Source organism: Drosophila serrata, unplaced genomic scaffold (assembly GCF_035046125.1).
Source record: "Drosophila serrata isolate PLE 108 unplaced genomic scaffold, ASM3504612v1 contig_154, whole genome shotgun sequence".
Classification (NCBI taxonomy): Eukaryota; Metazoa; Arthropoda; class Insecta; order Diptera; family Drosophilidae; genus Drosophila; species Drosophila serrata.
This window is the reverse complement of record NW_028257052.1, coordinates 1-21,876: the sequence shown is the minus strand read 5'-3', so window position 1 is coordinate 21,876 and position 21,876 is coordinate 1. Positions and strand designations below refer to the sequence as shown.

At 44.8% G+C, this 21,876-nt stretch overlaps 6 protein-coding genes across 6 annotated transcripts; 4 read left to right on the top strand and 2 right to left on the bottom strand.

The window, feature by feature from the left end:
• Positions 1-136: 136 nt before the first annotated feature.
• On the bottom strand, positions 137-8,879 carry Cbp80 (Nuclear cap-binding protein subunit 1). The gene is made up of 7 exons (XM_020951476.2): positions 8,446-8,879; positions 7,043-8,381; positions 6,877-6,980; positions 1,010-1,498; positions 820-944; positions 568-756; positions 137-503 (listed from the first exon to the last, which is right to left on the bottom strand). Exons 1-7 carry the CDS (start codon positions 8,486-8,488, stop codon positions 390-392), a joined length of 2,403 nt encoding a protein of 800 aa, XP_020807135.2. The 5' UTR covers positions 8,489-8,879; the 3' UTR covers positions 137-389.
• LOC110183255 (uncharacterized) lies at positions 4,204-6,871 on the top strand. Its single transcript, XM_020951480.2, has 3 exons — positions 4,204-4,646; positions 4,712-4,950; positions 5,011-6,871. Exons 1-3 carry the CDS (start codon positions 4,587-4,589, stop codon positions 6,764-6,766), a joined length of 2,055 nt encoding a protein of 684 aa, XP_020807139.2. The 5' UTR covers positions 4,204-4,586; the 3' UTR covers positions 6,767-6,871.
• Positions 8,880-8,888: 9 nt separating the features above from the next.
• On the top strand, positions 8,889-10,249 carry Torsin (torsin family member). The gene is made up of 2 exons (XM_020951482.2): positions 8,889-9,276; positions 9,334-10,249. The coding sequence occupies exons 1-2, from the start codon at positions 9,105-9,107 to the stop codon at positions 10,173-10,175; spliced, it is 1,014 nt and encodes a 337-aa protein (XP_020807141.1). The 5' UTR covers positions 8,889-9,104; the 3' UTR covers positions 10,176-10,249.
• Positions 10,177-11,177, bottom strand: mRpL30 (mitochondrial ribosomal protein L30). Its single transcript, XM_020951484.2, has 2 exons — positions 10,751-11,177; positions 10,177-10,674 (listed from the first exon to the last, which is right to left on the bottom strand). The coding sequence occupies exons 1-2, from the start codon at positions 10,876-10,878 to the stop codon at positions 10,260-10,262; spliced, it is 543 nt and encodes a 180-aa protein (XP_020807143.1). The 5' UTR covers positions 10,879-11,177; the 3' UTR covers positions 10,177-10,259.
• Positions 11,178-11,487: 310 nt separating this feature from the next.
• On the top strand, positions 11,488-14,215 carry HLH4C (Helix loop helix protein 4C). The gene is made up of 2 exons (XM_086826157.1): positions 11,488-11,583; positions 12,637-14,215. The coding sequence occupies exon 2, from the start codon at positions 12,683-12,685 to the stop codon at positions 13,187-13,189; it is 507 nt and encodes a 168-aa protein (XP_086682283.1). The 5' UTR covers positions 11,488-11,583; positions 12,637-12,682; the 3' UTR covers positions 13,190-14,215.
• Positions 14,216-18,344: 4,129 nt separating this feature from the next.
• LOC110183256 (uncharacterized) lies at positions 18,345-20,915 on the top strand. The gene is made up of 2 exons (XM_020951481.2): positions 18,345-18,395; positions 18,925-20,915. Exon 2 carries the CDS (start codon positions 18,958-18,960, stop codon positions 20,716-20,718), a length of 1,761 nt encoding a protein of 586 aa, XP_020807140.2. The 5' UTR covers positions 18,345-18,395; positions 18,925-18,957; the 3' UTR covers positions 20,719-20,915.
• The last annotated feature ends 961 nt before the right edge of the window (positions 20,916-21,876 follow it).

The window sequence follows — 21,876 nt, the reverse complement described above, 5'->3', positions numbered from 1 at the left end:
TTTATTCAAATATGTTTGCTAATAAAATACTTACCGATGGTGTGATCCAATTACATCTTGTTCACAATGCTTTACAAATAGAAACTGCAATTTTTAAACAAAAATTTAAGCCAAATCCATTAAATCAACTGGCAGCTTTGTACTTTCGCGTCCTTTTGGTTCTTCACCATGGCAAAGAACCTTTCGTTTCGACTTTATTCGTGATTTGTTTTGTATACAAAATATAAGTAGCGCCTGGGTAAAGGAGTTAGTATCAGGACTCAACTTTACACTGTCAAAAAATCAATACGCAAACAGGATACAAAAAAAATGGGGGAATATAAAATAGAACAGACTAAAGAGTGCTTGAGAGGGATGGGAAGTTTGACGGGAGCAGCAACTACTCCTCTTCAGGCACGCAGAGCCACAAACTGCTGGAAAACCTCCAATATATGCGTGTCCAGGTCGGATGTGAAGAGCAGCGTCTCCAGGGTGCTGCTGTATTTCTGGACTTGTTCATGATGCTGCCAAAAGAGAGAGAGTGGTCGAATGAGAAGAAGCCTTTACCCAAATTAGATGACTTCTCACCATGAGAAAGACCTGTTGCAGTCGCCCGATTGTCCAGCGATACCAGTCCGTGTCCGGATTACGGCCGTCCGTGTCGGAACGTAACAGATGCTCCGAAAGAATCATAATGAAGCGCTGGAAGACAATGAGGAACAGGCGTTTCTGGTTGACATTCGCAGCCTCCAACTTCTCCTCCATACGCTCAACGACCTGGGGGATAGCCACGAAATGTTTATATGAAATACAATACCTAAAAGAAAAGTGTAGACTCACCTCCTCGGATGGCTTGTCGGCATGCGTGATGGGCTTCTTTCTCTTGTGCGAAGAGTCCTCCTCCGAATCGCTGGACGAGGAATCCGCCTTCGATAGCTTGTCCTTCGCCTCGCTCAGCTCAGTGTCTGCAAGTTGGAATGGAGATGGAGTCAGAAAGCGTTCATTAGGTAAGAGATTCAAGCGTACTCACTCAGCTTGATCACATGCTTATTCATCTTCTTTATGGTCAGGTGAAGGATCTCCCACAGATACATCTTGGTGAATTCGCCGGTCATCTCCTTGGAGAAGATCCATGTGGCCACCGCCGAACAATCGACGATCTGCAGTTTCAGCAGCTTGTCAATCAGTACGACCATCATTTGTGGATGCGATGACCACAGCTCGAAGATATTGTGCAGAATGCAAATCTGGGCCTCCTCCGTTTCGGCCAAGGCGCGGAATACCGTGTGAAATTTGGAAATGGCCGCAAAGCTATGCGAAAACGATTTCGAGCCCAAATTCAATAATGTTTGCACAAAGACATCAATCTTCAAGGCATTGAAGCTGCCATCGGACATCTCATCGCCGCTGTAACCGCTGCTTGGTATCTCCTTCAATATGTTGACCACCTCCTCCGGTGTGCACTTCTGACGGATGGCCACCACCAGCTGATGGGCCACAGTTGTGCCCGGCAAATTGGCTAAAAGAGAGAGAGAAACGAAGCGATGAGGAAACGACTAAGATAATTTGCGTGTGTTTATGAGAGGTATGATTTGGGGATATGATAGAAATTAGGTTTTAATTAAGGGAAACTAAAAAATACACTAACTTAAGTCAACTTTCCCCTATGATTTATGACTGCATTTGTTCTTTAGCTGCTTTAAAGAGGGAAATCAATTTTATTTAAGATTGAAACATACAAATAACAGCTCATCTACCTGTTTTCCATATAAATTAAATGCTCTCGGAGTTTTCTAGAGGCTTCCCTGAATGTAAAACAATGAATCAAGTGCCCGTAGAGAGAGGAGCATTGCCTTGTGTCCCTAGTTAGGTGACACTTTCGTTGCAATTCGCATTTACTCTGGGCTCTTGCCTTTTTGTTATGCGCAGTTCATGGCGTGGAACCAAGCGGCACCGCCAGGGAGCTATGCGTGGCACTGCGTTACTAATGACGACTCCAACTCTAGCTTCAGCTCCAGTTCCAGCTCCAAGCCTCCTCCACCTGCTTCTCCATCTGCCAGACATTACATTACATGCAGTTTATTGGCACTTGCGTCAATTATGTCAATTATGTGGATCGAAAGGGGTGGCTTTTTGTGAAGAGCCACTAATTATGCGGCCATTTGGCAAGCATTTTGCATTACCAAATGCGGAATTGGGAATTTAGGTGCGAATTTAAAAATAAATATTACATTAAAGCCTAGTTCGAACAAGATATGAGCTGAAATTTGAAGCAAAAGAGATCTTTGAGATGAAAGTGCCTGATATTTTATAAAAGAAAAGCGCACCTTTGATTTCTCTATTCATTTAGTTTATTTGTAGTTAAACAATAATTAAACCATATGGTATTGTCAAGAAAAGTGTATTATTATTTGAAATAGCTATGCGATTTTTTAACTTTTATTGTCCTAAATAAATATTTAAAATTATCAAATAAAAATATCGATTCCAAGAAACTTGCAGAGGAAAATATAATTTTAATCAGTGAAGGAGCCATTTCCGACTCTAAAAATCATATATATTCTTGATCAGCATCAAAAGGCGTATCCATCTAAGTATAAAGGTGAACAATTTTTTTTGAAATTTTTTTAAAATTTTATAAGGGCTTACATCGTTAAATTTTTTTTAAATTCATACAATTTTTAATTTTTATATTGAGTATTCAGATTTATTAGCCTGATAAAAACTAGCATGGGAAAGCTTTTCAAACTAAAATTAATGTTTTTTTGGCTTAGTTATGAATTTTTTAGACTTTGATTTGTCGATCAAATTGCATTTAAAAATATTATTATTATTATTCACAGAATTTGAATTGATTTCCAATTAGATCCTACAGTTCAATTTAGTTTCTTTAATTCTTTAATAAATGAATTCCTTTAATACGATAAAACCCTCGTTATTTAATCACAAAACATTCCGCCAACTCTGTTCCATTCTTTTAGGAAAAAGCCTTATAAATGATCATCAAGCATCAACCTTTAAAAAAATCTCAAAGAGACTCTAGACAATGTCAATGGTTTGGGAGTTTTGTTTTGTTTATTCTTCTTTTTTTTTGCATGTGTCAAGATCATGATGTTGTTGTTATGTGGAAAAAAAGTTCGCACATAATATTTAATAATACTGTCTGTCTGTACATTGTCTTCCCTGCCATCGTCCATCGCCTCCTAAAGTGGCTTCCAGTTTTAAAAGCCAGAATTAAAGATGTTTTCACGGGAGTCTGATTTCTGATTTCTGGTTTCTGGTTTCTGGTTTCCCCGCTCAAATTGAGCGTGTCCAGTGGGTACTCGGGGAAGTACTCTTACTCTGGGACGTAGTTCAATGCTATCGAGTGCTCCACAATTCCGTTCCGTTAGGGGGTTATCTGCGATGGGTCATCATGGAGGCGGCAGGAAAGAACCTCGCCGAAGGTGAACCCCACAGAAGGGAGCGCCCTGAGAGGGAAACTCCAACGAAGCGAGCCACGATAGAAATCTAAGGCAACGTTTCTTTATTTTGTATTTTTTTTGTGGGCCTAAATGGAGGCTATATAGCCAAAACACAAATGAAATCAAATTCATGAAGAGCATACATAATACTATGTGGAATAATGTTATACCTTGCTATTATTATTATATTATAATATTCTAAAAGAGAAACTAAATACCAAATACGATGAAGAAGATAGAAAATTGGTTTTAACGACAAGCACGTATTTATCTCTACGGGTTTTTAAAATTCCCAACTGGTTCAAGTTGCAACTGAGTAAGAAGTGAGCAAAACGGAGAAAGATAGTTTTTTGAATTTAAGTAAACAATTTAAGTAACATATAATTAGATATACCCATATATCTAATATTTTAAATATTGAAAATAAAATATTATAAATAAATAAATATATTGAAAATAAATATTTAAATATTTATAATATCAATATATCACATATTATTGATGTATCGTGCATATAGCACCATGTTGAAGTACCGATTTAAGTACTAAAATAGACATAAAATATCTAACCAGTATAGATCTTTTTAAAATGATACCTAACCAAGACAGAAGTAGATAGCTTTTTAATTTTAGAATCATAATAATTCTTCAAATGGTACTTTTGACAACCTGTTAAGAATGAACTATGCTTAGAAGCCAACTATATATCCAAGTAGAGTAGCCCAGGAAGAGTATTCCGCTGTGCTCCACATCCATCTCCAGACAACCACACATCCAACCTAGAGCATTGCATAAATGACTCCAACTCCAACTTGGTGGCTATGCAAAAAGCCAAAGAAAATGAAAAGCAGACACACACATGTTTGTGGATTGCAGATTGCGCAAAAGGCCTCCGACGCCGCTGGCGACGCATCGCTTGGCTGCCCCAACGAAAGCAGTGGGCCAGAGAAGCAATAGAAGCCACACGGCTCCGGATGCCAGCACCAAGTGCGGATTATTAGCGAGCGTTAGTCGCGGGCGCGTCTCAGTCGTTGTTGCAAGCGCGCGCAGCTCAAACGCTTCCAAAAACGCTTTCCTAGTTATATTTCTTTTTTGTTTTTGTTCGTGCCGATGAGTGAGTGAATCCAAAGAGACAAAGACGAGATGAGGAAACGAAATCTATGCTTGTCCAGGCTACTACTACTACCTGTGCTCATGGCAATTGTAAGTTTGTTGCTTACAGCAGGCAGCATCCAGAGATTTCCATCCATTTGTTCATGCATCTTCAGTTGCCCTTGGGCGAGGCCATTGTGGGCGCTGGACGGGATCTGCTGCTGACACCCAGGCAGGGCCATCAGCTTAACGGCAAGCGCATCTACTACGAGGAGGAGAAGGAGGAGGAGCTATTGCGCCGGCGAAGTCCCTCGGAGCAGCGGCTTCAACGGCCCTGGGAGCGAACCCTGAAGCATGTGACCTATGTGACACTCTTTACGGATGCAGCCGTCAATGCAGCAGCTGGAAATCTAAGGTAAGACATGCTATTCCCTCTCGATCCTTAGCCTCCACTCAAAGATTGATGCTCGGGCAGCCAGCTGCATGAGTATCATGACTTCCTGCAGACTCCCTACTTGCCGACAGATCCTCAGAGCGGCTCTGCATCGGGATCGGCGTCCTCGCGTTTTGGCGACATTATTACCCTGGCCAAGGGCTATCTGGAGCAACTGGAAACGGGACAGAGCAATGCCACATATCGCTTCGTTGAGGGCGGCACTTGCTTCCAGCTGAAGTGTCCCGGATCGAGTCCCAACCAGCGGCGACGTGCCCTGTGGCAGGTCCAACGCATACGACATCGGGACGGGGAGAGCGGCGGTCGTCCCTTTCACTACGAGATGAAGTTCAGTGTGACGCCGCTGGAGAGTCAGTCGTGGCAGCCACACCAGCCGATGAGTTACATCCAAAAGGAGTCCGACTATCCGGGCAGCTTTGGACGCTTCACCCGAGAGCCTGGATTCGCCCAAAGGCGACAGGATCGACCGTCAGCGAATGCGGAACAATCGCAGGCCACCTTTGCCCATGGGATTTTCCAGCCTGCTCCGTCGTTGCCGCTGCCGCCAGCCTTGCCGCCGAAGCTGAATATTGGTGAGTACTTGAAGGGCAGTCCCAAGATCGAGCTGTTCCCGGGACTCTTTAATCTGGGCCTGCGTCCAAATTACGTGGCGCCCACTACTTTCCGTCCCAATTATCCGGCGGTGGAGAGGTTTCCCCACAGCCATAACAACAACAACGAGCTGCCTGGCGTTCATGGTGGCAGTGAGGCCAGTCCTGGTGGCGTGACACATCACTTTCATCACCATTTCTATGTGGCCCCCGGAACGGGGGATACAGAGCTAGCCTACCGGCTGCCATCGTCGTCCAGTTCGGATAACAGCGAGCTAACTACTCCGCCGAGTCATCCCATAGCGAGCTTCTATCCACCGCATCAGACAGTGCAGTTTCCCAGTTCGCATTCTGCATCCTCGGAGTCTGTCGAGGATCAAAGAGAAGAGCAGGAGCAGGCGGTGCTGCTGCGAACGCCACAGATCTATGGCCAGGCCTCCAAGTACCAGACGGCCAAGCTGCCACCGCTGTTGATCTACGCAGGGGCCAACGACGAGGACAAATCATTTGTGCAGAGCGAACCTCTCGAGGAGACAGTGTATCGATATTCAGAACCGGATCCCCTCTATCTACACCAGAATCCCATCGATGTGCTGCCAGAGAAGCAGCATGACCAGGAGCAACAGCTGGAGGTCAATACAGAGCAGGAGAAGAAGGGAAGCAGCCTGGAGCAACCGGAACTGGTCACCACTGCAGCGCCTGCAACTACCACTGAAGCTACTGAGGCCTCTTCCATCTCAACAACAACAGCCACAGCTCTGCATGTAATCCCCACGACAAGCAGTTCCAACTTCGTGTCCACCTCCACGCACTTCAGTCCGCTGCGCTCGATAAGTCGCTATCGAACCACTCCGCGGATAACTGCTGGTAGATCCACCACCACTACGACATCCACGACTACGGAGCCGCCGATCAGTAAGTGGGCCAAGCGGCGCAAGGATCAGGATAACAAGGGCAAGAGCAGTCTGCGGCACGAGGCCTTCATAGCCGCCGGCAGTACAACTACGACAACGACGACGACGACGACAACGGAGGCAGCCACTCCTCCGCCGAGGCCAGTTGTAGAGGTGCTCACCCAAAAGTCGGTCAGTCGGTCGGTCAGCATCAAGGTGGGCGAGAATGGCGAGGAGATACCCATCCTTGTGGACGACGAGGAGAATGAGGTGAAGCCAATAGCAATTAAGTGACCCGCAAATACCCCGTTCTCCTAAACTACAATCATAATCCTAGCCATGTAAGCCCTATCCCCAAATACAAATGTATAACCTCCGGATCATGTTCTGGGCGAATGACTCACCTGCCTCCTCGTTGGCATACTTGTAGTTGGGCACGGGGGTCGGCGGGATGAGTTTGGCGTATGTCGTGGGCATCATTTCGGTGATGCGTTGATGATACGAGAGCCTGGAGTCAGGGAAGAACATAATGGTCAATAAGAAAGATAGGAAAGTAAGAAAGTCAGTTACCGCAGGCACTTGTGAAGCACCTCCTGGATGAATTTGGGACGCGGATGCTCGGCGTCAAGCAGCAGGCAGCTGTCCCACTCGTCCCACGACCAGGTGAACTTGAAATTGCTCAAATGATAGGAGAACCAGTTGACGAAACGATCGAAGCAGGACGTGTTCATCGAATCGATGCGCATGAACAGGATCTCGGTGGCCTGGGCCAGCACTTGGGGCAGTGTGGCCGGCTGCAGCTTGCACAGCTCAATCAGGATGGAGCCATAGCAGATGTCCAGATAGCGTGGCGTCGGCATGTGGAAAAGCTCGGCGAATATCACCTCCACGATGCAGTACTCCAGCGGTATCTTGTGCTTAAACGGAAAGCTAAGCAGCTGGGCGGCACAGTCTTTGCGCTCATGGTGGTACGTCTCAATAATGTGGTGCAGATGCTCCTCGATGAGGAAGCGCTCGATGGAATGGGCACCGGGCAGATTGGGCCCGTCGGGGCAGTCGGTGTAATCGAACATGCGGTATACCACCCAGGGCATGGGATACTCGAAGGCATCGTGGTGCGGCGGCGGCACAATCTGCGGCAAATTATGCTGCAGTGCTTCGCACAATATCGTATCGAAGGTTAGATACGGCCGGGGGATGTGCTTCTCCGCCCAGTTGTCCTGGCGCAGCTTGCGTATCTGCGCCCACAGGCAGTCTAGGTACTCCTCCTGCGGATGCGGCGCATCCGATGACCAGACACGCAGCGCATTGTGGTGCTTCTTGGAGCGTTTGTTCAAATAGACCTCGATGCGCAGCAGGAGCGACTCCAGCGCCGACTCCTTCTTCTCGTACAGATCGCGGCCGACCCAGGGCAGAGTGGAAAGGACGGCAAAGACGAACCAATCGCGACGCACCTGCGGCACCGTGTCCTCGTTGGACACGTCGATCATTGTGTCAAGCAGCTGCAGCAGGCTGGTGGCTGAGATCACATGGCAGTTGACCAAATCGGCAAGGAAGCGCAGCGAGTAGCGGGCGGCGTCCCAGCGGCACATTTTTAGCGACTCCTTGAACGTTTTCACCATATGATCGACGAACTCGCCGCCGAACTTATAGTTTTTAGCGTTCAGCAGACCCACCAGCGTAGTGTATACTGTGCATTTCTCTGGCATCCGCACGGCACAGTCGGACAGAATGCGCAATATCTTCAGGCGAAAGGTGCCCAGATCGGCCTCTAGCACAGACACGAGTCCCTCGAGATTCGACTCCACCGATGACGTGCTGCGCTCACCCACACGCAAAATCAGGGACTCCAGGCGGTCCTCGATCTCCTGGTTCTCCGACACCCGGCGGCGCTTGTTCCGCCGATGATCTGGATTTGAGAATTCCCCTCCAGTTACAGACTCTAATAACCAAGGTAACTTCAATGCACTCACCATAGCTCTCGTCCTCAGTGTCGTGGGCCCGTCGGCGACTCATCTTTCCACACTAACTGACCTCTACTAGGGCACTTTCACTTCGCTTGCGATTCCTTTGCTAGAATGCTAAAAACTTGCCTCGTTCGACCGGCACGCTTTGTTGGATTGTCTCCTGGCTGAGAGGGGGAAGCCTGTCTATGCTGCTGCCCCTGGCGTGGAGTTCAGTGGTTGCTAGTCTTCGACTACGTGTCGTCCGCGTTGGATGCGAGTGCTTATGACCATGCCAATTCTTGAATGGTTTTTGGGACAATTTTCGTGCGATGCGGCGTTTCTTTCTTTTTTTTTTGCCAGCGACTAGAGGTGTACAGGCAACGATTACCGGCAATATCGATAGCGGCGTGTCGCGACTTCTTGCATGCACGAGAAACTCACGAACAGTGGTGCACAGAAACAAACGGGACAGAATTAGTTAAAAAAAAAAAACATTCCCAATCCTAGTTATACCATAAGAATGAATGCAAAATAGTAAAAAGTTTGAATTCATTGCGAAAAGGAAAACCATTGATCGATAATACCTATCGAGGTTCAAATCGTGACACGAGCTTTTGCCGACTCTTCACCGCTAATAAGTAAATTCATTCTTGAAGCAAATGTACGTACATACATAGGTGGCCAAAATGCGATTAGTAGTGCTGCTATCCCTTGGAATCCTGATGATTCTGCCAGCAGAGTCCTTTGAACCGCTCACCATGACCGCCATAGGCTTTGGCATCGCCGGCTCTGCGGCGTACTTTAGATGCAAGTTTACCGAGTGCTGCGATGACCGCAGCATACCGGGCAACATAGGGGGTCAGTGCGGATTGTGTTTTTGTAATAGTTTCTAATTACGTGTATTCCCGCAAGCAGCACTTAGAGATTCACTGGATAGAACACTCTTTGGGCAACACATTGTGAAACAGCATGTTGTGGCCGCACTGGAGGCTCACTTCCGCTCAAGGAGTACTTCGCGGAAGCCACTGGTGATCAGCTTCCACGGGCAGCCGGGAACAGGCAAGAATTTTGTGGCGGATCAGATCGCGCAGGCACTGTACCTCGAGGGCTCCAAATCCGGCTATGTAACCAAGTACCTGGGCCAGGCCGACTTTCCAAACGCAGATTTTGTGCAATATTATAAGCAGCGGATCAGCTTAGAGGTCCGAAATCAGTTGGGCAAATGTCCGCGCTCGCTGTTTATCTTCGACGAGGTGGACAAGATGCCCAGCGGCGTCTTCGATACGCTCGCCTCGCTTGCCGACTATAACGTTTTCACCGACGGGACGGACAACACAAAGGCCATCTTCATCTTTCTCTCAAACACGGCCGGCAAGCACATAGCCGATCATCTGGGCAACCTGATGAAGAGCGGCGTGTTGCGGGAGGAGACCCGGCTGGGCGACTTCGAGAAACTCCTGAAGAATGCCGCCTACAACTTGGAAGGTGGATTAAAGCAGACCGCCTTAATAGAATCGCACGTGATCGATCACTTCATTCCCTTCCTGCCAATGGAGCAGGCGCATGTGGTCAAGTGCCTGGAGGAGGAGTTCTGGCGTTGGAACATGCAGCCGAAGAAGAGCGCCATCGCCGAAATCCTCAAAAACTCAATAAGCTATGACCGCAAACACAACATGTTCGCCATCTCCGGTTGCAAGACGCTTGAAAAGAAGGTAGCCATGGTCATAAGTGATCCTTATAATCCCGCTTTAACATAAGTTTCTTTCCTCTTTTTATATATTTTGCAACATTTTTTTATGGAAATAGAGTTAACAGATATTTGTATTGGTTACATTACACGACTACCATGGATTCAGCCACTTAAGACGGGCGTCCTTGCGCAGCAGATCAGTGTCCAGTCGGCGGGGCTGCTCGTCAAACTTGCCGCGTGCCTCCAGGCGCACCTCCACGGGTCCAAGGTCCTTTGTAACCAGACACTCTCCGTTCTCCTTGAGTATCGTGTGCCGCACATCTTGTGCCGTAGGTTCGCCATACGGAAACGTAATCGGAGTGACCTTCACCAGGTGCTTGATCTTCCACAGACGGGCATTGTTCTCCGGTATATTCTTTACCACCGTAAAGTCGCTCTGTTTGCCGTCCAGGCCCAAATCCTTGAGGATGCGCTTTTCCCAGTACGGATTGCCCTTTACCGGCTTAATGCGTTGCACCCGGAACAACTTTGCCGGCTCCACGGGTGGGTCCTGGTGATCTGGCGTCCTGCGAATAACGGGTTGATGGTCGTTGTTAAAAACATGGCGTAAAGTGCGGCTTTCTTCACCGCGCTGCCCCTCACCTGGGATAGTATGTGATGCCCTCGAATTTCTGGCCATCCTTGTAGAGGAACTTCTTATTGTGTTTGCCGTAGGTGCGCACCGGGCATGTGGTGCTCCGCAGGGGTGCCAGTAGTCGTGACAGGTTCATTTTATTTGATTATTTCAGCAAAAACAATTGGCATTGATGAATTTGTGTTATGAAATGCAATGTGTACTGTACTATCGATACAGCGATATAAAGACAATATATCGATACTCTTTGGTGGCACACTTTTGTTTTCCATAAGTGTACCCATTTATTGTAGTTTACTTACTTAAGACACACAAAAACCATAATTAAGTTGTAATATTTGTTGCTTATTTGCTGCAATTTATTTAAATTTCGAGCTAATTTAAAATGTTATTCAAATACCGCGATATTTATCCAGATCTAGTCTAATGTTCGCCAGGGCTGGTAAAGTCCCTGGTCTTGAAATCGACAATCTTTTGGTGTAATCGATAACTGTGTGCGGTCGCAGAGAGAAGCCCGCGTAAATTTAATTATGAAATCCCATACAGCATCCCATATAGAGGGTGATTTCTTCTTCTCAAAGGGGCGGTCTTCCGAAACAACCACCGCCATTTTGTTCTCCTAGCAGGGAACGCTTTAATTGGCGCCTGTAGACGAGGGTGGTGAACATGCCATTGGCTGTTGTTTTTGGGAGGCAAGGGTTGTTCCGATTTTCGCAATAAAGGAAGCTGCAGCCTCGCGACCGGAAGTCAGTTCGACGTGTGTCTCCTTCAGGCAAGCAGCAGCAGTCACTAGCCACTAGCCACGCAAAGGATTACGGAATACTCTGCACCTGTGTCTGCTGTAAGTTCACGCTTTGCAAATTGGAATAATTTAAAAGTGGGGAATGGAAATTTGTAATTAGTTTTTAGACAAATCGGGTTTTTTTTATGAAAATAGTAAAAAAAAGTGATTGTGTAATATATATTTTTTTTCTGTTTCCGATGTTCAATCAAAAAAGTGTATGGAAAGGCAAAGAACCAAGCTTTTTTTTTCCAATTATAACCAACTACATACATAGCAAAAATATTTTGCTTATTTTTAAAAATGAATCAAGGAATTTAAATTTAATTCCAAATTTATTATTTATGTTTTAATTTCTGTAAAGCAAATGTAACTTCAAATACTTACTTACTTAAAAATAAACTGTAACCATGGTTAATTTTAATTCATGACAGATATGTTTATGGTTTTTAAAAATCTCCAGATACTTTAGCACCGACGAACTATATCCGATTTCGCTTAATCTCAAGAGGCCAACAATAGCCATGACCACGTCCTTGTCTTGACGCAATTTGTGTGTGACTTTTGAAAAAAACCCCATTAAATTAATGCGAATAAAATAATATGTAAACCGCAAAAGGGTTTTGGGTTCAGGGATTCACGTACACCCCGATCCAAAGGGGTTGAGGTCTTTCCTTGAGATGGAACCAACTCCCGCGGGCAAATAAACGTGCCGATTGTTCGGCTATTTGTGTAGGTGTGAAAATATGTTGCGAATAAACAATAAACAAAATAAGTACAATAAAAATAAATGAAAATAATAGGAAAGGCAAACAACACAAAGGGGTGTAAGGGGTGTAAGGGGTGTGCGTGTGTGCGGCACACTCGCACACCCTTCACGACAAATGCACACAAATGAACCATAAATAATGCAAGTGTTTGATTTTGCGGGGTTACAGTGCCGAGGATTTAATTCAGAAGGATTGGACAGCAAGTGTCCTTCTTCGGCACAACATAAACACACTTCTGAGACTGTTTATAATTTTAAACCTTTTATATTTGCAAAAATATTTAAGCTTTTTCATGCAATTATTTTGCAATTACTCACTTTTGTGTTTCATCTTCTTTCCACAGTAGCAATCGGCGGCAGCAGGGCCAAGTCAAAACTACCGGGAAGAAAATGGTCTACGACATGACGCACATGGCGGCGGGTCCGGCGCAGAGCATCGCCCTGAGCCGCTACTATCTGCCCGAGGAGGACGAGATGGTCGTGGGGGCAAACAATCCGCATCTGGTTAGCGAGGACTATGCGGCCAGCACTACGCTGGATATCGACAAGCGATTCCAGGCACGAATGGCCTGCGAAACGGCTGCCCAGCCGGCGCCACCGCCTCCGCCAACGCCGGCTCCGCGGCGCCGGACCACGCCCATTGCCCACCTGGATCCATCGGAGCTGGTGGGCTTGTCGCGGGAAGAGCGTCGTCGCCGTCGCCGTGCCACACTCAAGTACCGGACGGCGCATGCAACGCGTGAGCGCATCCGGGTGGAGGCCTTCAACGTGTCCTTCGCCGAGCTGCGCAAGCTGCTACCCACTCTGCCGCCGGACAAGAAGCTGTCCAAGATCGAGATCCTTAAGCTGGCCATCTGCTACATTGCCTACCTAAATCATGTGCTGGAGACGCCCTGAGACAGCGCCGGCGCCTCCAGCTTCGCCACCAGCTGCCTCTTCAACGAGGCCAACTTCTTCGCCCCCCCGTAGGAGGTGGGGGGGCGGCAGGTGTGTCATCAGGATCCGTGGGCGTGGTCGGAATAGAGTGTTAACTTTGCTCTTCCACAGCTGTATGGATTTATGTACCAAATACTAGGATAACCTAATCCTTGGTTAACCCAATAAGCTGAAGAAATCCTTGATCTTCAAACTACAATTGTTTTCAGTGTTACGCTGATTACATTTTTAACCCTAGAATGGGACTTAAGCCTCACTGAGGGTTTTCCCCACCAATCCTGGTATTACAATCTGAAAATCTTTTTGGTATTAAGTCCTACCGAGTCTTAAATTGATTATTTAAACGGAAGTTGACTAAATTTCTAGCTAACCTATGGCTATAGTAATTAACTAGAAGTTCAACTACCCAATTTGGTGATACCAAGGTTATCCAGAAATCGCTATGAGTATTGATATTAATTAATTCATTTTGTTTTAAAGTAGTTTTTCGTTTGTTTTTCCTTATTTAGTGGATATGTTCGCATTGAACCGTTTAAAAAGTATTTTAATCTTATTTATTACTTTTCTTTTGGTTGTTTGTTTTATGAAAGTTTAAGTTAACTTAACCCAAGGTTAAAATTCAAACAGTAAGATTTCAAAGAAAAGTGAGTGCTTTTTTATTATTGATTTAGTTACCTAAAGTATTTAACCAGAGGCTAAAAGTGAACAAATATTTAATGTAAACAATAAATATTCAACTTGAATATTTAATTTGTGTATTTTAAGGCATCTTAACTGTTTTTTTTTTTATGCTACTTAGAAATTTAATCCGAAAAAAACCCATAGATTATAGAGGAATGCTAGTAATAATCAATAAATTTTTTTTGTGTAGCTTGTAAGTTGTGATATTTGTTTATACTATAACTAAATATGATGTGTGTGTGTGTGTGTGTGTGTAAAAAGCAGTCAAATAATAAATATATATAAATATATACGTACATATTGGAATGAGCCCCATCCCGAGTATTTTTCCAGCCTTGATTTTGGCTCTGCACATCTCTCATTGAGTCGCATCTGCTGTGGCTGTGTTTTTCATTTGTTTGGACGTTTTCCCTGGGAAAGCCAGCTGCTAACCGACCCCAAACCCCCCTCTCTCATATTGCCAACTCCCTTTATTTACCCCAACACCCCCAAACCCATGGGAACAAAAAGGTAAACGCCCCTTTTTGAAGAAAACAGGGTCATCGGGTGAAGTTAAAATTGTATAATTCTGATGTGCCTTAAGCAAATGGATTTTTTAATTATTTTATTGTATATTATTTGATTTAATTTTGTAATTTAAAAAAGAGTAATTTCTGTTTTGGTTTCTTGAGGAAATTCCACATTGAATCCATCGATGTACCCTGTATCGTGGCTTTGGAGGCTGTCTGCCAGAAGAGAGTTTATCAACTTTTCTGCATTTCTCTCTGCTTTCCTTTTAAGCAAACGGCCCAATTTTCGCTGGATAATGGGAAGGGGAGGTCGGGGGCGTGGCAACGCGACTAACACAATAATATAATAATACATATATAATTTTCGCAAGAATAACAATAATAATAACAACAACGTGGCAATGGCAACCACTTTGACTCTCTATTTTTTCACCTCTCCCTTTCTCTCCTCGGAAGGTAAAGCTTAGCTTTAGCTGCATTCCGACGGTCTGCGACCTGTCTTGTCCAAGTGCGAGGGAGAGGGAAGTATAAACATCAACAAACGGCAGGTGACAAAAGTGTCCTCTTACAGTTGACTGAAGCTTAAAGTTCGTTACGATTTTTATGTGTTTATTATTTTCACTTGATTATTTTAATTTAACTATGATTTTTTAATTTTGATTTTAATTTGTATAAATAAATAATGCTATTTTTCTATACTATGTATATAGAGATAACAAATATCATAATATTAAAGCTACAATTTCTTTACGAAATAATTGTCACCTGTGCCAGATAGGCTTTTGCTTTTCGAGTGACGTATGTACGCATTCCGTACATGTTACCTTTACCGTTATGGCTACCCCCTACCACTCCCCCCACCTTCCCTTGATTTGCACATTTGCAAATAGCGACAGTTAAGTTTATTTACTTGGTAACGGTAACTTTGGACCAGAAGCAGGCGCCTCTTTTGTTTTTTTTTTATTTACGTCGTCGTCGATTGCCACGCAACTGGATTCGGAGCACTGGAGTTATTTATATTTCCGTATTTCCATTCCCAATATACACACACAATCGGTTGGCTGAAGGAATTTCCACGAGGGAAAATTGGATTGTTTTCGGAATCTGTCAGGATCTTGTGAATGGCCCCGGACGACGACAGCTGCTGGTAAAATTGATCAAAGGGAGCAGAGGCAACTGCAACTAACTGGCGGCCATGGACAGCGGTAGAGCGTGAAATTAGCTTAAGTGTTTGTCGCCTCGACCAGGACACACAAAAAGAAGGAGGAGGAGCAGGAGCAGGAGCAGGAGCAGGAGCAGGAGCAGGAGCAGGAGCAGGAGCGTAAGTCTTGGGCTACAAGTGCACCATCCTTGCACGTGTGCTCAACTAGCTTTTTGACTGTCTGTAATCCAAGGGATACGGATGCGGATGCGGAGTGCACCATGTGATAAATTGCACCCCAGAGGGTTGCCATAAAAATCATCGCTTCCATCGCAAGGGGTGATGGGTTGTTATCCCTGCTCGGGGGAGGGCTCTGTATCTGGTATATCTATTCCGGAATAGGAACACAATGCGCCTGCCCATCCATCTGAGGCCCATCCAAATGTCGTAATCCGTATCTCATTGTGTAGTTTCGGTGTCCGCTTAAACGCCTCCACTTTTGTTGCTAATTGAGTTTAAAATCAATTTGTATTTTACACCAGAATCTGTGGAAATGGTAGTGGTAGCCCTGCCAGCCACCCGGGAAATGATGTTGTGTAATTGCCGTGCAAATTTAATTACAGTGCCAACACCATCTCCTCATCCATTGTGGTGACCAGACACGCGTTGCGAACGTGTGCCGAGTGTGTGTGTGTGTGCAATACGCCCACGCCAGAGCCTGGACCACCCCCACTCCCCCAATCGATCAAGGTCTCAATCAAGTGCTGACATCCCGGCCAGCGCCGGGAGAGAGTATCGAGTTACCAATGGCTCTGCGGCTGCTCCCATTTGCATTTCTTGATTGAAATCCTGCATCCGCGTGGGAACCTGGTAGTCCGTTAGTCCAGGGGAATCATTTTTGAAAAATGTTTCGAATCTTTTTGCAGTCAAAAAAGGTATCTCTGCATCCAATCAGCTGGCGAGTCGATTTAGCCATGTCTGTTTGTGAAGAGAACCACGATATCAGTGACTATAGTTGCAAAAAATCCATATAGTTGCACAAAATTCAAGTTTTTAAGGAAGCTAACTTCGAAACTCTACTATATGATATAGTAATCCGATTTTCATACAATTTTACACAAAATTCTAGATTAATATTTAATTGCTATACATAAAATTTGATGAAAATCTGTTGAAAAATGGAAAAGTTATAATTTGTTTTCTTAAAATCCGATCGTTCCTATGGCAGCTATATATATATATGTATATGTATATATATAGTCCACCGATTCGCCATGCTTCGATTTATATACTAATAAAATTAGATAGAACAAGAACTCCATAGTTTCATTGAAATAGCTTAAATTTGTTCCGAAACAAATCTTGCACGTCGGTTCTTATAATTCCCAACTTGTTTAAACATCCCCGGAACGAAGTGCCTTCTACCAGCCAGGTCTCAGATATGTGTTGTGTTACAAAGTTGCAAGTCATTGTTTATTAGTGTTCAAAGTTAGTAAGTGATCATACATACATACATACTGATCATAGATACTTACTGATCATTGATACTTACTGGTCATAGATACTTACTAACTGTTCAGAGTTAATTACTGATCATAGATACTTAGTGTTCAGAGTTATTTACTGCTCATAGTTACTCAGTGTTCAGAGTTACTTGCGCACATCTGTGCTTATAATTCCCAACTTGTTCAAACATCCCCGGAACGAAGTGGCTTCTACCAGGCAGGTCTCAGATATGTGTTGTATTACAAAAGTTGCAAGTCATTGTTTATTGGTGTTCAAAGTTAGTAAGTGATCATACATACTTACTGGTCATTGTTACTTGGTGGCGATAGATAGTTACTGTTCAGAGTTAATAACTGATCATATTTATTTACTAATCATAGTTACTTAATCTCCATTGATACTTACTGATCATACTTACTTACTGGTCGTAGATACTTACTGTTCAGAGTTACTTACTGTTCATACTTAATTACTGATTATAGTTACTTACTAATCATAGTTACTTAATGTTCATTGATACTTACTGATCAGAGTTACTTATTGTTAATAGATACTTCCTATATACATATATCTTTAAAATACCCTTTATTGTACTTTGACTATTCTAAACAATTTTCTACTCTCTCATTAATAACAAATTATATAATTTTCAAGAATTAAAGACATATTGTCCTGGCAGCTATGACTACCTGCCTTCTGTGGGATAAATCCCCCTGATAAATGACCCTAGATCGGAGCGTTTATATCCAGGGATTGTCCAGTTTTTTAACGCGCCTCCTCTGGCTTTAACTTTCGAAGGACAAATACAGGACTCGAACACAAACAAGGAATTAAGTGGAATTAGACAAATGCGTTTCTACACATGTTCCGGCACAGAGATTACGCCGTGTAATTGGCTCCTTTTCCGGGGTTGTTCCGCCTCCTTCCCATTCCAGTTATGGTTTCCGGGGTGGGCTTTTTTTTATCAATTGGTTTGTTTGTCCGGGGACCATAAATAAGGGAATTACTCGAGACACGCCGGGAGGGTTTTCCTAACAGGTGTCTATCGAGTCTCCTGGCTAAGCTCTTAACCCACGTTAACCCCTCGAGTTCTTTTTTTGTTTTGCAGTTTAAGGGCGCCTCAAGGATTGCCAGTTGCCTCCACAAAGGAGTCGTCAAGGTCGTTTCCCCACTAAGAATGGACACCTGCTGCCCCTAGAACTGAAACAAGGGTATAAAAAAGGATCTGAGAAATATAATAAGTACTACTGGTAAATCTAAAATATTTTTAAAAATAGCTAAATCTCGATTTCTATCCTAGACTGCGGCCAGCAGGTGACCCAGCATTAAGGTGAGTCGCTTTAGGGTTCAGTGGTCCATCCCATTTGGTAAAAAAGTAAACAATATTCAAAAGTTATCATCATCTTTTATTCCATAACTTATAGTAAAGGAAATCACAAGCATCTTCATTTAAACATCGCCTTAACCATTTTCATACAAGCTTCATATTGATTTATTTAATTAACAGTCTTAACTAGAAATAGTTTATTAATTAACAATCTTATCAAGAAATAATTGTGTATATTGGAAATAATATTGCATACCTTTTACTTTTTTGAATGCCTTAAATTTAGATTAAAATCTAAACTTATTTGTACTTTTATATTATTATAATTTGAGCCTGTTTTCCCAATCTCAAGTTAAAGTTTGCTAACTCTCTGTTAGTGTTACGTTTTTAACTTGGCATTGAGAAATACTCTTTTATGACTACATTTTAAAAACTTCACTAAAAACCCATTTGTACATAACTCATTCTCATCGGCATCTCATCTCCATTTCCATTTCCATCCCCATTGACTGCACCTCCTGTTATTGTAAAGTGAAAGCCACATCCACAAAAAACCCATTGAACCATGTCGCAAGCAGCCATTCCGGATCTCACCTACACTCCGGGCGATCTGACGGAGCCCCAATTCCGGCTGCCCACGCATCAGGAGCTGTTGGATCTAAACCGGAACCCAGTGGAGCCGGTGCCTCTGAGTCGCCTCACCTTGGACACCAGGGAAACGCAACCCATCAAGTACCGGGAACAGCTTGGATCGGCGGCAGGACGACAGTTTCCTGCCTTGGCAGCGGCCCAAAATCGCTACTCGGATCATTTGGAACGGAGCAGCGAACTTAGCCTGACAGGATTCGATCCCGGCAAGGATCTCATCTCACTGCCCACGGTGGCAGCAACGCCGCCCGGCCGCGGCTACGACCCCGATCCGGATCTGATCAAGAAGATGCCGCTGCACTCGATCACGGAGAAGCCCAACGAGCGGTGTCCGTCGCCGGTGGTGCCGGCCTATGCCAACTTCGAGCTGGCCAAGCGGATGCATCAGGACAACTTGGACCATCAGCCGCTGCCGGACTGCGTGGCGGATCTGGCCTTTCGGCGGGCGCAAATCTCTGGCGGCCATGCCGGCCTCTCGCTGGACATTGATCCCATTGCCACAGGTGTGGGCGTGAAGACGCACAATGCCGGTCCGACGCACTGCACCAAGATGAAGGTGTTCCGCCCGAAGACCGGCGGTGGCATAGTGCCCAAAGCCCTGGGCGGCGGTGATCCCTTCCGTGGTGTTGGCTCAGCGCCGGCCAAGAAAATGGGACCCATGGATCTGGCCATTTGCTGGGACTTTAAGCCGGCGAATCCATCGGACGAACCGCGCCTGGCCCGGCACATTGATGGCTCCAATGACTCCGCCGGTCCGGCGGTCTTCACCTGCGTGAAGACACCGCGCGAGGAGCAGTCCGCAGATCTGGGTAGATCTGCTGGCGTCTTCACCAGCACGCTGGGTGAGGCGGACTTCTTCGACAAGGACATCCTGCGGCGGCGAACGGACTTTGGTGGCGCCCGACTGGACCGCGAGGATCCCTGTGCCTGCGACTACTCGCCGCCGGCACGCCAAAGGGCTCGCAGTGTGTCCCGGGACTCGAGTGCCTCACATTGCCGCCGGCCAGGATTGGGCTCCGGAGGCGGTGGCGGTGGCGGTGGTGGAGTGAGCTTTGGGAACTTGGCCGAGCTGCCCGGACGGGGAATGCCCGACCGCCTGGCCAAGCAGTATCAATCGTCGCCTCTGCTGGGCGACAAGACCTACCAGGCGCTGCGGGAGAAGTACTTGGGTCCGGATTCTGGGCAGGATTGCCAACCGATGGACTGCAGGCCCTCGGGCGGACCACCCTGCAAGCGGGACGTCCTGCTCCGACGTCCGGCCCGCCGTCTCTGCCACAAGGTAGGTCCCGCTCCGCGCTGCTGTCCCCCGGCCTTTGGCCATGGTCATGGACATGGACATGGACATGGTCATGGTCACTGCCTGACCAGCAAGGCAGCCTTTCGGGCCGGCGTGCCCAAGCATAATGCTTCCGGGGATTTTGTGGGAGTGGAGTCACCCTGCGGCGGCGGCGGAGGCGGAGGCGGAGGAGCAAGGGTCCTGGTGGTGCCACGTCCCCGACAGCCATATTCCAAGAAGAACTACGATATCGATACGCTGGTGCCGCCGTTCCAAAGCCAAGCCGGCGGATCGGGCCAGGGCGAGTATCCGGAACACTGGCGCCTGGCCAGTGTCTACCAGCATGCCTACAAGCCATTGGATCAGCGGAGGCGACCACTTCTCCAAACTGTCTACAAGTAGTTAACCATGACGCACCCAACCCATGCACCGTAGAGGAGAAAAGCATCCCGTTTTTGGGGGGAAATCCGTGAATATTATACGCTCTTCTTTTGTAGAGTTACCCACAATGTAATTTAATTTAATTCCGGCTTAAAGCAGCAGTGTCCGCTCAAGAGAATTATTGTTTAAATATGAAATAAATAGTTTGCAATTAAAAATGTCATGTCTACTCAAGTCAATTGGGTTGTTTTGCTAACTTTTTAATATAACTTCAAGAGAGTTTTTCTTAAAAATTCATCATATTTCATACATAACTTGACTTAAATAAATTTACTTTCCAAGAGAAACGCTTACAATCAGATAAAATAATTATAATAAAAAATAAGAAACAATTTAATTAAAAGGATATAAATACGCAAGAAAGGAAGTTGAATTCGGTAAGCCGAAGTTTCTATACCCTTGCAATTTGCAATTGAATCAGTTTAAATTGATCGTAACTAAAAGAAAGCATAAATTTCCTCATTTGATTATTTATTATTTAAGATTTTAAATACAAGTTGGAATGTATGTGACCATTGATAATTACTGGCTTTTTCAGCATCTTATGCTTTTGAGAAACCAAAAATAACATCTTCATTCATTCACTGATGTTGTTATATGACATTTTCGTTGATAAATCAAAGTCTCAAATAAAAAAAAATCTAAGTCAAAATGCATTTATTTGAATGATTGATCACCAGTATCCATGAAATACATAACTTCATAGATCTAATCCAGCATAGCATGTTAAAATATTACACGAATGGTCCAACAATTAGATTTACGAATGCATCTGCATTGCAACTTAATTATGGTTTGGAACAATAGAAAAACCTAAAATTCTCAATATTCTCAAATATGAAACTCACGGATTTCCCCGAAACTACATACATTTACCCCCCCCCCACAAGGGAGTACACACTTAAATTTTATATAAAACGTATATGTAAAAACAAATGTAATGTTCAAAAACAAACATAGAAAAAAATACATAAGGATATATAAATCAACATTAATATATATACGTAATAAAAAATTTCAATTCGGAAAGCGGTTCTGAGTTAGTTGTTTGGCGCTTAACAATTCTGCATACCAAATTTTCCTTTTTAAGATATTAAAATATTTTTTTTAAATTTTGGC

Bases quoted from the DNA above. Each gene is read 5' to 3' on its own strand.
- LOC110183255 (XM_020951480.2), top strand. From the start codon at position 4,587: ATGAGGAAACGAAATCTATGCTTGTCCAGGCTACTACTACTACCTGTG. The intron at 4,647-4,711 runs GTAAGTTTGTTG...ATGCATCTTCAG, and splicing joins TACCTGTGCTCATGGCAATT to TTGCCCTTGGGCGAGGCCAT. The intron at 4,951-5,010 runs GTAAGACATGCT...ATGCTCGGGCAG, and splicing joins GCAGCAGCTGGAAATCTAAG to CCAGCTGCATGAGTATCATG.
- Cbp80 (XM_020951476.2), bottom strand. From the start codon at position 8,488: ATGAGTCGCCGACGGGCCCACGACACTGAGGACGAGAGCTATG. The intron at 945-1,009 runs GTGAGTACGCTT...TCCAACTTGCAG, and splicing joins TAAGCATGTGATCAAGCTGA to ACACTGAGCTGAGCGAGGCG. The intron at 504-567 runs GTGAGAAGTCAT...CTCTTTTGGCAG, and splicing joins TGCAACAGGTCTTTCTCATG to CATCATGAACAAGTCCAGAA.
- Torsin (XM_020951482.2), top strand. From the start codon at position 9,105: ATGCGATTAGTAGTGCTGCTATCCCTTGGAATCCTGATGATTCTGCCA. The intron at 9,277-9,333 runs GTCAGTGCGGAT...TCCCGCAAGCAG, and splicing joins CATACCGGGCAACATAGGGG to CACTTAGAGATTCACTGGAT.
- mRpL30 (XM_020951484.2), bottom strand. From the start codon at position 10,878: ATGAACCTGTCACGACTACTGGCACCCCTGCGGAGCACCACATGCCCG. The intron at 10,675-10,750 runs GTGAGGGGCAGC...CGTTATTCGCAG, and splicing joins GGCATCACATACTATCCCAG to GACGCCAGATCACCAGGACC.
- HLH4C (XM_086826157.1), top strand. From the start codon at position 12,683: ATGGTCTACGACATGACGCACATGGCGGCGGGTCCGGCGCAGAGCATC.
- LOC110183256 (XM_020951481.2), top strand. From the start codon at position 18,958: ATGTCGCAAGCAGCCATTCCGGATCTCACCTACACTCCGGGCGATCTG.